Source organism: Anabas testudineus, chromosome 13, assembly GCF_900324465.2.
Source record: "Anabas testudineus chromosome 13, fAnaTes1.2, whole genome shotgun sequence".
Lineage (NCBI taxonomy): Eukaryota > Metazoa > Chordata > Actinopteri > Anabantiformes > Anabantidae > Anabas > Anabas testudineus.
In genome coordinates, this window is record NC_046622.1 from 19,131,893 (window position 1) to 19,146,744 (window position 14,852).

At 40.5% G+C, this 14,852-nt stretch overlaps 2 protein-coding genes across 2 annotated transcripts; both read left to right on the forward strand.

The window, feature by feature from the left end:
• Window positions 1-252: 252 nt before the first annotated feature.
• On the forward strand, window positions 253-11,558 carry LOC113171692 (protein phosphatase 1L-like). The gene is made up of 4 exons (XM_026374266.1): window positions 253-294; window positions 1,799-2,015; window positions 8,593-8,754; window positions 9,976-11,558. The coding sequence occupies exons 1-4, from the start codon at window positions 253-255 to the stop codon at window positions 10,314-10,316; spliced, it is 762 nt and encodes a 253-aa protein (XP_026230051.1). The 3' UTR covers window positions 10,317-11,558.
• A 1,817-nt stretch (window positions 11,559-13,375) lies between these two features.
• On the forward strand, window positions 13,376-14,547 carry LOC113171702 (ADP-ribosylation factor-like protein 14). Its single transcript, XM_026374292.1, has 2 exons — window positions 13,376-13,711; window positions 14,233-14,547. The coding sequence occupies exons 1-2, from the start codon at window positions 13,397-13,399 to the stop codon at window positions 14,545-14,547; spliced, it is 630 nt and encodes a 209-aa protein (XP_026230077.1). The 5' UTR covers window positions 13,376-13,396.
• Window positions 14,548-14,852: the final 305 nt, after the last annotated feature.

Here is a 14,852-nt window from a genome sequence, read left to right on the forward strand (position 1 = left end):
TGAGGAATGTGGCTGGTAAAAGGGTTTTGTGACCCCAGTTCTTTGTGAAGGACCAACTGCTCATTAATTGGTACAGTGTAACACAAGCAGACAAAAGATGTCCTGTTCCATTTCTGACCTTTGAACTCAGTTTATGACATCTGCGGAGGATGAAGGGGAATTACTAGTGATTCTCTTCAGGGCAAGAGAAAGGAGATTTGATGATTTTTGACTGAACATCACCATGAAGGCAGAGAGAAAGGACTGTGGGAAATGAAAAATGAGAGGAAGAAAGACGGGCTCATACACATCTGTGTAAGGAAAACACTGGGAGTGTTTTGGTGTCAATGGAGAAGATAGGGGAAGAGTGACAGAGCCTGTAGAGGAAATGATACTGACGAGATTTAACATGGGAGGAGTAGACGAATTGTTTTCATGTGTAAGGAGAAGAAACGGAGAAGAAGCAGAGGAGGCAGGGTTATCAAAGCCCTTGAACTCAATTTCCCAGAGCAGAATAAGATATAGCTGGAGAGAGGACAGGGAGGTATAGGAGAGAGCTAAATGTGGACAATGTATGAGCACTTGAGACATAGGGTTTATAAATGAGTTTTAGTCATATGACCTCAAATCATTATACCACCAGGAACCTGCAAACTTTCCCTCTCCTGCAGCCTTGAACATCTCATAGTGTTTTTCTAGTCCACTGCTTTTTATTAACTGTGTCTGAATTGAATTTTCCACTGTATCAGTAAAAAACATAAATGAAATATGAGCTTAGTTAATATGAGATGCTGCAGATCCGTAACATGTCAGCAGAACCTTATCTGACATTTGTACTTGGAACTTTTTGAACCTCATGACCTTGTCAGGGCTCGTCCTCCCTGCGTGGCACTGAGCCAGGACAGTGAGGTGTTATTTGCTCTGAATAGACGGTGGGAATGTGAGAAAAAAGGTTCGCTCACCTAAAAATGGATAGGGCTGAAGATACAGTTTCCCTAACTCAGCTCTGTCCCACAGCAGGATGCTTGTGTGTATTTGACTAGCGATGCACATATTCTTTCTTTATTTCTGTTTATCTGCTTCAGCAAGGCAGAAAGGACAAGCAGGCTACTGCCACTGTAGTATTGTGTCTGTCACAAGCAGTGTGTGCATATTTTAATGCATATAAAACGTCACATTTCTTTAAAGTAAACTGGCACTACATTACCATATTCTGTATCAGAAATAGACAAACATAAAGGACATTTTGTGGAAAAAAGGGAGTATTTCAACCTTAAGGCTCCAGGGAGTCATTGGCCCATCCAAAAAATAGTTCCAGTACGTAACTCAAGGAAGACCAGAACTTGTCATTTTTGTATTCTTGGTTTTGTACTAATTAAACAAACGACTAGGGAATTTGTGAGTTTTAAAAGTGCTGGGTTTTTAACTTCAGACAGAACCAGTTTATCTTTTCTCCCATTAGTTCTGGTGTTTGTGCTAAGCTAGGCTAATAGCTAGCTTTTCTATCTCCAAGAAACTGTATTTTAATTGACATTTTAGGTCTACTCTGTCCTTAGTGGCTCCCAAAGGAGATTAACCCCTTTTTAGACCTGCTCACTGTCTCTTTGGTCTTGTCCCTTTGGCAACCAGGACATAGACAAATAATGCCACTGCTTGAACATGATCCATTTAAAAATAAAACACATCCCTATAACGTGGGATGTGTGAGAATATATTGGGTTAGTAGCAAAAGTGCTGCTAATGGTGTTTTTCACCAGACTCATTTTTATGTATCTAGAGTCATCTAATTCTTCAGTGTCCCTCTGCTCTCCATTATCAGGCTGCTGCTGACTTTGCCAAGGCCCACCTGCCAGAGGCTCTCCGCCAGCAACTACTGGCCTATGAACGGGAGAAAGAGCGAGATAGAGAAAAAGACAAGGAGAAAGACGAAAAAAGGGAGCGGGGTGGCCACTCCTATCCTTCCATCCTGGAGCAGCAGATCCTGACTCTGGACAGAGAAATGCTGGACAAGCTGTCTGCCACATACAACGAAGCAGGTTTGTGTTTATTTGTCAATTAAAACACCTCAACAGCAGGGAAAGTACAATGAAACTGTCAAAACGTGCATACAGAACTACATAAATAATGTTTTGCATCTATGTGAAAATGAATGGATATTTTGGCATGCATGGTCGTTTCCTGTAATGGCTTTGTTCATCTAGATGTTACACTGGTTCAGTATTTAGTAATGATCTAAATGTGTGCAAGTAATATTACTGGAGACACAATAGGAAAGCCCTAGTTTGTTTGTGGCAGTGTTTCAGAACGTCTCCTGTAATGCTGCATGCAAACTATTATTTTCTACTCCACTGTTTCACTTGACTGTTGTTGAATAGTGACTGTCAGCAGCCCTGGGCCTTGCTTATTCAGCTGTTTAAATACAAGCTGATCTTCACAAGGCTTGTAGTAATTATCTCTGGAGGGAGGCAGGCATGGAGGGGTGACGCAAGAGAGAGAAAGTGATGGATTGAAAGAGGAAGGAGAAGGGTCATAGGGAAGGATGCGTGTCTGGGAGGAGGACATTTGGCTGGTGGGAGCTGTACAGTACAGAGAAACGGGAGGCCTGTCCAGAGCGAGGGTAAGGGAAAAACGGGAAAGGGACAAACACAGTGGCACATTCAAAGTGAGGAGTGAGGAGGATCATAACATAGATACAAAGAGTGATGAAAACACCTGATCTGCATGAACCAAAACACAGGGTGATGAGAGAGGGCAAAGAGGCAAAATCTTAGGGGGAAAGAAGGCACAGACCAAATAGTCCCACAGGAGAACAGATGGGCTTTTTCTCAAGCATGTTTGACTTTGTTCTAGATTCTATCACATCTTTGTTTTTAAGATTACGGCAAGGGTATGTTAACAGTAGGTTCTGTAGACATCAGAGAGGCAGTAACACTAAGGGGAGTAATGAACTTATGTTCATCTGTACAACAGGGAGAAAATGTATAAAAAGAGAGTAGGCATACAGTGGCAAGAAAGGTATGGGAACCTTTTCAAATGTGTTTTTCTGCATTGATTTGTCTTAAAACATGATCTGATCTTCATCATCAAGTCAACAACAAATATCATTTGCTCACCCCACCACTCCTTGGTAAAGTAGCCACAGTCCCAAAGTGTCTCTATATGTAGATTGTTTGTCTAACTGTAGACTGACAAATTTCTGATGTCTTTAAAACACTTTGTAACCCTTTCCAGCTTTATGTAAATCAACAATTCTTGATTGTAGGTCCTCTGAAAGCTTATTTTGGCCAGGCATGGCTCACATATGCGTATTCTTCTCATGCAGAGAGGTTTATGGAGTAACTTATCACTAAGGAGATATCAAGCCCTGTCATACACTAAAGGGGAAATTCTTGTTTCATATAACCTAAGGTTCCTACTTTCAGATGGTAAAAACGTTACACATCTAGTTCATACTTCACCAACTTCTGCTATTTTTGTTTGTTTGTTTCGAGTATCTGGGGGCGTACAGTCATTGCCTGCATTAGAGAGTTTACAGTAGAAATTATGGGAGAGGACACTGTTTATGCAACAAAAGTTAATGGTTCATTGTTGACATCCTAACTGCCAGATCAACAGTACTTTTAAAGTGAAGTGTTTTAGATAATGTGTCAACTTTCAGTTTGTCTTCTCGTTTGACTGCTTCGGTCTCTTGCCCCATCTGAGTTCCCAGATCTCACTAATTACTTTGGCAAGTTCATTGTTATCACAGCTAGCAAAAACGATCACTTAACTGCAAAAAGTTCCTACTTTACACAGGAATTCTCCATACGAGAAGAGACAAATTGAAAGAGAAGCTTATAATTAGAGCAGACGTCTGACCAGTTTGTAGCCGAAATGAAAAGCTGACATATGACTCACAGTGTTAGTCAGTGAGGGGGTCGTCGATATGAATGGGCCAGAAGACCTCACAGCCGCATTAGAGCAACAGTTCTCAACGTGATACACTTTTTGTTGTGAAGGAGGAGAATTAAAATCTTCAGAGCTGGAGCGTCAAGCCTGACGACGTCAGCTGATTGTTAAGTCTTAGAAAGGGTTGATATGCAGCAGTTACCTTTTGTTGTGCTCACCTGCCACCGACCTCTTTATCCTCGTTTATCCTTATCCTCTCCTCTGTCGCCGCTTCCCCAGTTGCAGATAAACATCAGTTTTCTGATCGATGTTGCTGATTCCTCCATTTCTATTTTTAAACTCCATGACCTGTTGCTCCAGAGATTCTCACATCGGCCCCACCTTTTTTTTTTTTTTTATCTTTTTGTTATCCATCTAGATTTCTGTCATCTTTTTTTTTCGGACAACACAACAACAAGGACTGGCACTGAGCTCATATCTTATAGAAAAACTTACACTCAATCTCCGTTATAATGAATAGACTGCTGGGTTGTCTAGTTCACTGCATGAGACAGTCAGGGATGGAATCTGCTGCAGTATTTGTCCTAGCTTTCTAGTCAGCGTCTCAGGAGGCATCTTGTGCTCAGGTAATTGTTGTCCCTGCATCGGATTCAACAATCACGTCATTTAGGATGTACAGCTCTTTGCTTTCCTTAGCAATTGAGGTCTAAATTGAGCTTGCAGGAAAGAAAGAGAAAGAGTGGAGGAATATAGATACTTTCTCAATAGAGTCCTTGGAACAACAGCGTATCAGATTTATCCTGCTGTTCCTTCATCCCTCTGTTGTTGATCAGCAAACAAAAGCTAGAAAGATAGGAGACATAGGACTTTGATGGAATGCCCAGGAGCTTAGAGACTGTTATGGAAACAGTCTCCTTAATGCGGCGTGCTTACCTTTATGTAGCTGTGTAACATGCCTTTGAGTCTGCACGTCTGCACCAACACAAGCACACACAAGTGTCCGGTAGCCAAATAATGGATAGTTATGTTTGCAAGTAGCAAAGCAGAGACCATGCTGATATTTTGTCCGTGTTATCTTGCATAAAGAGGTATGTCTTACAAAAGCTTAGAACGGTTAAGGTTAGGACATTTTTGAGATTAGAGGAAGTTCTTGCTATTTTTGGGCAAGAACTTTTTTTCCACCTTCATTCATTTTTGAAAGGTGAAAAATCAAACAAATTGAAAATCATGAATTCTACATACTGAAGATTTTCACTGCTTTATTAAGTGGTTTGTGCATAGAGACTAAGCCCTCACTGTATTAAAATGGCATCATTTCAATATCAAACTGGCAAAAGGATGAACTGCTACAAACCTAGAAATTACAGTACTTATTTATATATTCTGTTCATTTACTTACGTTATGTACTAGTGTTTTTTGCTTTTTTAAACTGTCATTTGTTTTCTGTCATTTGTAGCTCCAATGTTTCTAATCTTTGTTTTTTCTCTGTGAAGTGTCTGGCTACTTTTAATAAGCACCATACAGTACATTCCATCTCCTCTTAACTAAATGTTTGCTCACTCCGAGTATGTTTGCAGGAGTATGCTCAAAGTCAGTTTCTTCCTCCAGCATTTCTCTTACAACCCCAGTTCTGTAGACAAACTGGGATCAGACTTTTCTTTCTGGTCTTCTTTCCTTTATTCTAATATATTTTGTCTTTTACCCCATTAATTTGACAGCAGTTATCAGATCTAAAGTCTTGTGAATTGACCAAGTAGTCAAAAGAAGAAAAAAAACTCAATATTCTAATTCTGTGATGCTGAATCAGTGATTTATTGACTTTTTTTTTCCTTGAGTAGATTTTCTTAAACTAAAACTGATCTGTTGTTTATTTGTTCGTGTTGCTCTGTGGTTAAAGAATAGGTTCCAGTGAAGCATTTTTAGACAGCTGGTGTACCCAGCTGTCAAATAAAGGATGTGGGTGTATAGCTGTACAATAAAAAGATCAGAAAGTGTTGTTTCTGATCCTACTGAAACTGAATCTAGCATCAGATCAGGACACACTGTATTCTGGGTGTTGCTTTACAATAACAGTGCCCTGCAGCCATAAGCTGTTGGCAAGACCTTTCTATCTGTAGGTTTACAGCCTGTTTAACATTTGTTTCCTGGAATAAAGCATATAAAACATATTTTGTGGCATGTTTAACAAGCTTTAAAATGTGATTATAATAAAACAATTCTTGATTGTAGGGCTTTTGGCAGGTGACTATTACATTTCCAATGCCTGAGTTTCCGACCTCACTGAGGACCCTTTGTAAAGCAGTTCCTGTCTCTGCATGACTAAAGGGCCATTAAATAGCTGACAAAAAAAACATGAAGATGGTGATAGCACTAAATTATCTCTAGTGTCAGATCTTACAATTTTGGTGTTGGATTTAAAAGTGCCCTAACTGTGTGACCTCCACATAAAAAACCCTGTTTCATTTTGGATTTGTGTATTTAAAGTTGCTAAAAAAGACTCACTGCGCTGCACTGCAAGGTTTTTCTCCACCTACTTGGTTGTGTGGATGTGTAAACAGGAAGCAAATCTCATTTAGGGCAAAACGGCTGAGGCTTGCCCTTCGTGTTGTGTTTTTTTTTTTTTTTTTTTTTTTTTTTTTTTTTTTTTTTTTTTGATAGGAAGGAATGAATAGGGGGAAAAAACTATATATTATAGAAAGCAAAGATTGTCTAAAGCATAATAGTGATACAGTATGCAGAAAAAAAATAGATGCACAGACTTTATAAAGTGCTTCAAAATTATGCACATGCTAAAGATAGTATCACTGTAAATGTTAAGAGCGCAAGTCCAGGGAGGATGGGAGCATTTATGCAGAACAAAAATCAACATTGTGGGTGGACTAATAAGCAGGTGGTGTTTCTCAGAAATGCTTTGAAGCAGACAACGAGCTGGGATGAGCAGGGTGGTGACAGTCCGGTCCTCACATTGTTCACCTAAATGCCAAGCAGCTCAGTTAGGGAACCCATGGGGTTTAGATTGGTGCTATATGGACACTTATACTCTACAATTATATACCATAATTACTGAGAGCACTGTCCTGACTTTGAGAGAGTGAATCAGCGTTATGACAGAACATGGAGTGGGAGACTAACTGGGCCTGAGGTGTACTATAAATCTTGCTGTGGTGTTGTCAAGCTAAGCCAATTATTAGCATAAGCACAGGGTGTATTCAGACCATGTTGCCGTTTTAATAGAAAATGCTGAACATGTGCTTGGCATGGCTGGGCTAATTGAGGAAGGGTGTGCTAACAAGGCTCCTCAGTCCATTATCTCTATTACCAAGAGAGCTAGATAAGGATAATTAGCTGGACAGTGTGGCACAGTGCAGCAGCAGCTATAGGCACGAACAGCAGGGATGCATGAAATGATGAAACAAATGGAAATGGATTTTTAAACAAGTTGTGCAAAAGCTTTAGTATGTCGCTTACAGTTAGGTGGCATCAGTATTCACTTCCTTTATCTTAGCCTTGCTTCCAGCTGATGATGTTTCTCATGGTTATTTTCTGTCTCCTTGTTTGTCTAATTTTGTGTTTATCATTTCTTTCACCATAAGCTATAAATGGGAATAATAAAATCATTGTCCCACCGATAAGAAATCAGTTCCTTCTCCTCCTCTAGCTCTCCACCCCTCCTTGTATGCTTGCTCTTTATTTCATCTGCATCCACCACTGCCTGTGTTAACACTCTCTCCCATTCAATTCCTCACATATCCACTGTGATTGACTGAACTGAGGTCTGTGCCATGGGGCAGGTTTATTTCACTGAGCTCAACAAACACCTGATACATAAGCTGTCAGTCAGTCAACATTGCACAGAGATGTGGAACTTTAAAGGAGAGTTTCAAAAGTTAGTAGGTCTGCATTTTTAAGGTTGCATTTACAAAAGCTTGGTTTTAGTGTTTCTGCTGTATGTCCCAATTTCATGCCTCCATCCCATCCCTGCCCAGCCTCTCTTATCTGTCCGGGTGGTCCAGGCCAGTAGGACCCCCCCCCCCCACCCCTTCTTACTTGTGTCCCTTGTCTTTCTCTCTCTCTCTCTCTCTCCAGTTTTGTCTTTTCTCTGTGTGAACAGATGGCCGACCAGGCAGATCTGTTCTTTCTCTACAGGACTTTGGATCTTGCACAATGAGCCTCTGAACTGAGTCCGGACTCTGCTCAGAGTCTGGACTGCGCTCTGCCTGGCTGAGCGGCTAAACAAAGGGAGGAAGGAGAAGGAGAAGAAAAGAAGGCGTTTCAAGGAGGGATACAAGAAAGAGAATTCACTTCAAAGAGTTTTTTGCTGTTTGCACATGGCTTCGTGTAATTCACTGTTGGTGCAGGAGGGATGTGTGTGCATTGGAAGCATAATGTGTCTTCACTCAGGTCGTCCATTGTAAAAATGTCTTTCTCCTTAGATCACACTATTGCTATTATTATTGTTAAGCAGAACTGTGTCATGGCAACACTAGATTTTTTTTATTTTTTTTTACCTTTGGTCTCTGGACGGCTAGGTCTGGCTCACAGCTGACCCACATTCAAATATCTCTACAACTATTTAATGGATTCCACATTTTTTACATTCGTCCACAAACTTTTTCTCAATTCATTGAGCAGAAAATGTACTACAGAAATCCTGGAAGAAATTACACATGTAGGATCTGATCCAATTATGATTATCGTCTTCCTCTCTTCGCTTTCTGTTTCAGGAACTACGTGTCTGGTGGCCCTCCTGTCCGATAAGGAGCTGACGGTCGCCAACGTTGGAGACTCGCGCGGAGTTCTCTGCGATAAAGACGGCAATGCCATTCCTCTGTCGCACGACCACAAGCCTTACCAGCTCAAAGAGCGCAAGAGGATCAAGAAAGCTGGTGAGAAAACTGCTGCAGTCCAGGCCAACAGACTTTTCTACAGCTTGTGAGCAGGCGAACAAGGCTGAAAACTTGAGGGAACATCAAGACTCAGATTGTTGTCATAAAGCGTCAAATAAGTATTCCTATGATCAAAGCTGAGCAACGTTATCCAACATTTTTTCACTTGTGAAGTGTGTGTGTGTGTGTGTGTCTGTGTGTGTGTGTGTGTGTGTCTGTGTGTGTGTGTGTGTGTCTGTGTGTGTGTGTGTGTGTCTGTGTGTGTGTGTGTGTGTGTGTGTGTGTGTGTGTGTGTGTGCGCGCGCGCGCGCGCGCATGTGTGTGTGCATTCGCATGCTGAGGCTGACATCAAAACCCAGTGACTGATAACACCGTCTGTTTCTAAAGCAGCATGTTATCAAATGCAGCCAGACAGAGCACATTATTTAAGGTGTATTTGGAGGCATAACTCACCCTCCTACTCTATCTGCGTACTCACTCTATGCTGTGGAGAGTTTCATGGCAGGTTGCCAGATTAGTCAGTATAATAGCCCACCATCTCCATCTAATGGTCTGAATGGGTACTGGAAAAACACTAAACTTTTTCACAGATTTAGTTGGCATACTCACTGTTTTCTTCATATTCATGTTACATGTGTGAGGAAGCTAAACTTTTAATACTGATTTACATTCATTACATTTGAATGTTCAGAAACATTGTTGGTATAATATCAGGTATTATCTCAGGTGTTTGTGCTTTGACTCCTCGTGATTAGACTTAGAAGTACAGAGTTGTACATAGAATAAACACAGTGCCGATAGTTTACAGGACTAGAAACGCTGAAATGCTGAAAGTTAATTTTAAATAAGTAATTATTTGATTTATTATTGTGTGAGGACAGCTACACTGATTGGCCACAACATTAGCACCGCCTGGTGGTAATGTTGTGGTGGACCAGGGTTAGCATGGCCACATCCACACAAAGCTATGATGTGTGTTTTGACAGGTGCCAATATTTTATAGCCTGTAGTAGCCTGAACGTTCAACTTCAGAAGAAGAAATAGTCTCACTTATTGGGATCTCGGAAGGCATCCTGACCTACTATTAACATTTCCTATATAATCCCCTGCTCACAAATCAGTTGAAACCATAGAGGACACTCAGCTGTACAGATGTGACTTGACTTTTTTGCATCCCCCACCCTCATTTCCAATGGTTTTACCCTCTGACTTCCTCCTCAGGTGGTTTCATAAGTTTCAATGGCTCATGGCGTGTCCAGGGCATCTTGGCCATGTCGCGTTCTCTGGGCGATTACCCTCTGAAGAACCTCAACGTGGTCATTCCTGATCCCGACATCATGTCCTTCGACCTGAACAAGCTGCAGCCGGAGTTCATGATCCTGGCGTCCGATGGCCTGTGGGACACCTTCAGCAACGAGGAGGCGGTGCGCTTCATCAGGGAACGACTGGATGAGCCTCACTTCGGTGCCAAGAGCATTGTCCTCCAGTCCTTCTACCGTGGTTGTCCTGACAACATCACTGTCATGGTGGTCAAATTTAAAGGCAAAACCAGCGAGCAGTAGACGACCTGTGTACGACACAGAGTATGTTACGTTTGAATACAAGTAACAATAGGCTTAAAGCTAAAGGTTTAAAGCCCAAGCCCACAACTCTCTGAGCAAGAGACAATTTCTATCACAGATAGTTACAGTCGATGGTCGTCCAGTGCATCAAAACACATCCTGTCCCTCCTCCTTTACTTGTACTGCTGTAAACTCGACTCTCGTAAGAACATGTCTTTGATTAAGGCTTAGCCATATCTTTTTAAGATACCGTAATACAAGCTGGGTCACTGTTATGCAAATAAACATAGCTTTGTAAACATAGCAGCTGTGCAGCTGTGGGGACACCAATGAGTCCGCACACATCTGTGTGTGTGTGTGTGTGAGTGAGTGTGTGTGTGTGTGAGTGTGAGCAAGCAGTTGAGTGGAGTTACAGATGTCTTGATTAAACTGCACACAAGTCTCACATTAACAACATGTTCATTGTCTAGCTAGTAGTGACAAATGACAGCACGGAGATTCACTTAAATATGACGTCTTTCACTCTGTCTGTCTGACCACTAATTTTATACTTTTACTTCCCTAACTCTGTGTTTCCACATTGTATGATTGTATTGACGACTACCAAGTGACTGCACTGACAACTTTGTCGTTTAACATGTTGGCAGATAACCTTTTTTCTTCTTTCTTTCTGGGTCTAACACGTCACTAGTGCAAATCGCTAACATGAATTTATTCCCTTTAGCCACTGCTTTTCCATATATCACCAATCATATTGTACAGCAATACAACCGATCACATAGTCTTAGTTCTCACATAGTTTGCCCCATTTGATAAGTTTAATTGTTGAATTTGTCAGTGCGTTGTCAATAATCGCTGTTAGTTTTTGTGCCAATAGAGTTTTGTGTTTGTCTTGATGAGCTTTCACAACTTTTAAAGCTGAGACTCTGGTTGGATTTGTTCTACTTTTCTGTTCGGCCCCAACTCACTAGGACACCTGTAACTACTGATGATGTAATAAATGTTGGATGATTTTGTAATGAAATGTCCTTTTTAAAGTAATGCATTTTCAGAAAGTAGAGACATTTTATTAATATGACACGACTCTAACTGGTAATTGTTAATTTATTTAAACATTGTAAAAACAGTCCATTAGATATCACATTTTACATAACAACGTAATAGTTCATCTAAATTTGGTAATAAGAATAGAACTTGTCATGTTCGATTTGAAACCCTTTTAAATAAACTTGCCTTCATTGACATGCTATTCCGTTGTCTGACATTTCTTACATTATCATTTACTACAATCTACATCAGACAGAAATATACTTCAATATACTGTAAATGACAATTTACTGTTAACTTTCCTGCATTACTACCTGGTCCAGTCTGTTAATTTCTGATCTCTATTTCCCAGAACCATAACTCAAAATGTAACAAGCCTTTGAATGAAACTCATTATTGTTGCCTTACTTTTTTTTTTAAGCTGTTCAATTCCTGTTATGAAGTCTGCTGCCAAAACTACTTGTTAGTTTTTAAATGAAATGCAGTCGATCGTACGGCAGTTACAAACCTTGTTAACTCACATGTACAATAGCATTGTTGAAAGAATGTCTCCAGGATGAATGTACATACTGTCCTCATGTTAGTCCTCCCCTCCACTGTTTATACAGCCATCAAGAAAGCAATGCGCCTGTTCCTGGATTGTTTAACTTCAGAGACATATATATATATATATTTACCAGATGATGCTGTTTGTTTGTGCTTTTTCATTTTAATAATGTACATTACCGAATGTTTATGTGGCATTTGTACTTGTTTTTGTTGACTTTAATAAACTGTAAAAAAAAAAAATAAATACATTTTAAGATGTAAATCAAAAAGGTAACATTAAAATGAGAGCTCATGATATCCTTTCCTGTGTGGTTTTTCCTCTAAATACATATCAAGACAATCAAAACATCAACATTATATTATGAGAGTTTGCTATTTGGCCAAAAAGGGCACTGTCATAGATTAGTTTTCTTATTTAAAAAAAAAAAAAAAAAAAAAAAAAGCAGCAGTGCAACATGTAAATCCTTGACTTCTGTCTGTCTGTCCGTACCACCTGCTGGGTGATTGGAACCATTAAATCAGTCCTGCTATGTCAGGTCTGGACTACACTGAAAATGTTTTCTGCTGACATAATTCTTTAACAAAGTTTAATTAATTTTAATTAGATAAAGATTTAATTATGTGAAACTATTGAATCAGACCTCGGCCAGAATGAGGAATTAGATTTAAACACCATTGTATTTAAAGATACATTGTAACTATAGATGTATTGTTGTTGGGCCATTTCAAAAATGGTAACAAAAACTCAAATCTGTGATATGTTTATTTGCTTCAACCTTTATTTATCTGATAAAAGCACAAAGAAAAGTGTTTCATTGACCAACTTAATTATGTTTTCTAAGTATAAGGACATTTAGAGTTTGGTGGCTGCAACATTCATATTTTCATTTATTCATAGTTCGGAAAATAGTTTCTATGTTTTAAATTGGATTTTGTAGCCCTACCTTAGTGCAATAGTGTTGGAGTGCTATACAACAATAACACAAAAGATGTTTTATGTGTTAATTTGTTAGGGTTTCTGGATAATTCACCTTCGGCTTACTGATCGGTCTAAAGATAAACTACATTTATCCATCAGTCAAGGCCACCAAATTCGCTTTTGATGTCACTGGACATCCATCTTGAAGAAACACAACCTTCCCATTAAAACCATAGATGGGCTTCCTGGTTGCTTGTGTGTATGATGGTCTGGGAGCAGGTGTGATGTGACTCCACTAACTGCACTGTGGTAACCAGAGAACATTTCTCCCCACTTAGTTGCATGGTCACTTCAGATATAAATAGCTTTACTGAAAGCTACGCAAAGGACTGAAGGAATCACAACAGAAGGGAGGGCTCATTCCTCTTGTGTGTACATAAAGTGCACTGATTGCCGACAGTCTCCATAAGAGACCAGACACATTGAGCCTGCAGATAGACAGATAGGGAGAGTGTTTAGTTTATAACCTTACACAGGATATAGACACAAGCTGCACTTTGAGGACATGGGCCTGCGCGGATCCAAGTCTAAGAAACAAGCACAGGTCTTGATTTTAGGTCTTGACGGATCAGGAAAGACCACCCTGCTCTACAAACTGAAGTACAACGAGAGCGTGGTGACCGTGCCAACTGTGGGCTTTAACATAGAGATGATGGACACAGACAGGAGCAGCCCAAGCCTGACGGTGTGGGACGTGGGGGGCCAGAAGAGGATGAGGCCCTACTGGAGGCATTACTATGCTGATACAGCCGGACTGATGTTTGTGGTGGACAGCTGGGATCAGAAGCGGCTAGACGAGGCACGCAGGGAGCTACATCGGGTAATTAAATCAAATTATTATTAATAGGAGTGGCACTTAAATGTTGGCATAGTGTATATACTCAAATCCGTCCATCTAAACACGCCATCTCCAATGCACTTTGCACATTCATGCAACCCCAGAACATCACACTCACTCCTTCATGTTTCACAGCTGGCACTATGCAGACACTGTAGTAGACCTGAACAGGCCTCTCCTGTCTTCAACTCATCTATGGCAAAGTGTTAACTGGCACTTTTGTGTGGTTTGTGAATCAGTAGAGCTTGGCTTCCTGCAATGTCCCTCACAGAGTCTGGTCACTGAAACACCAGTTTCCACAGATAACCTTTGTGCCACATGAGAAATATTTACCTTTCCCATTAAAGGTGGGCTCAATGGAAAACCAATGTCAAAACTGGGAAATGATCATTTTAGAGACATTGCACAGGAGAGTACAGACGTTTTTTCTCCATGTCATCAGCATTTTTACATTGTGGTAATTAAAGTTTCTCTTCTTAACTTGGTTTTTCTTCACCTCCAAGGTCCTGAGGAACGAGAGTCTCAAAGAAGTTCCTCTTGTGGTCCTCGCCAACAAACAGGACCTTCCAGAAGCTCTGAGCCCAGATGCTCTTTGTGTGAAGCTGGATTTGAGAAGAGTGTGTGAGGGCAGAGCCTGGTTCATCCAGCCCTGTTCAGCCACCACCGGGATGGGACTAGAGGAAGGTTTCAGGAGGATAGTCTATCTGATGAAGACTCCGCTGAAACAGACTCAAGAGGACATTAAGGATAAGATGAGGTCACAGTGCTTTAGTGTCACAGCAGTGAAACAATCTTGCTCTTCAGCAGAGGATGGCTGAAAATCTTTCCTGAACTTTGATTTTATGCCATGTGTGGGACTCCTTCTCACCGACTGCTTCACAGCTTCACTGTGTCATCGGTATGATCAAATAAGAGGAGGCAGCAATAAGAAGGATGATATTAACACAGAGATTAGTGTTAATCTCTGTAGAAGAAAGAGCTTTTGCTAAATTATGAAGAAGACAAAGTGTCTTTGGACGGTGAAAGGATTCTTGGATCTTGAATGGTTTTAAGAAACCAGTGTTGCAAGTGGAAACATTTCAAATGTCAAACAGCACCTGGTCTACTGTATTTGTGTGACGCA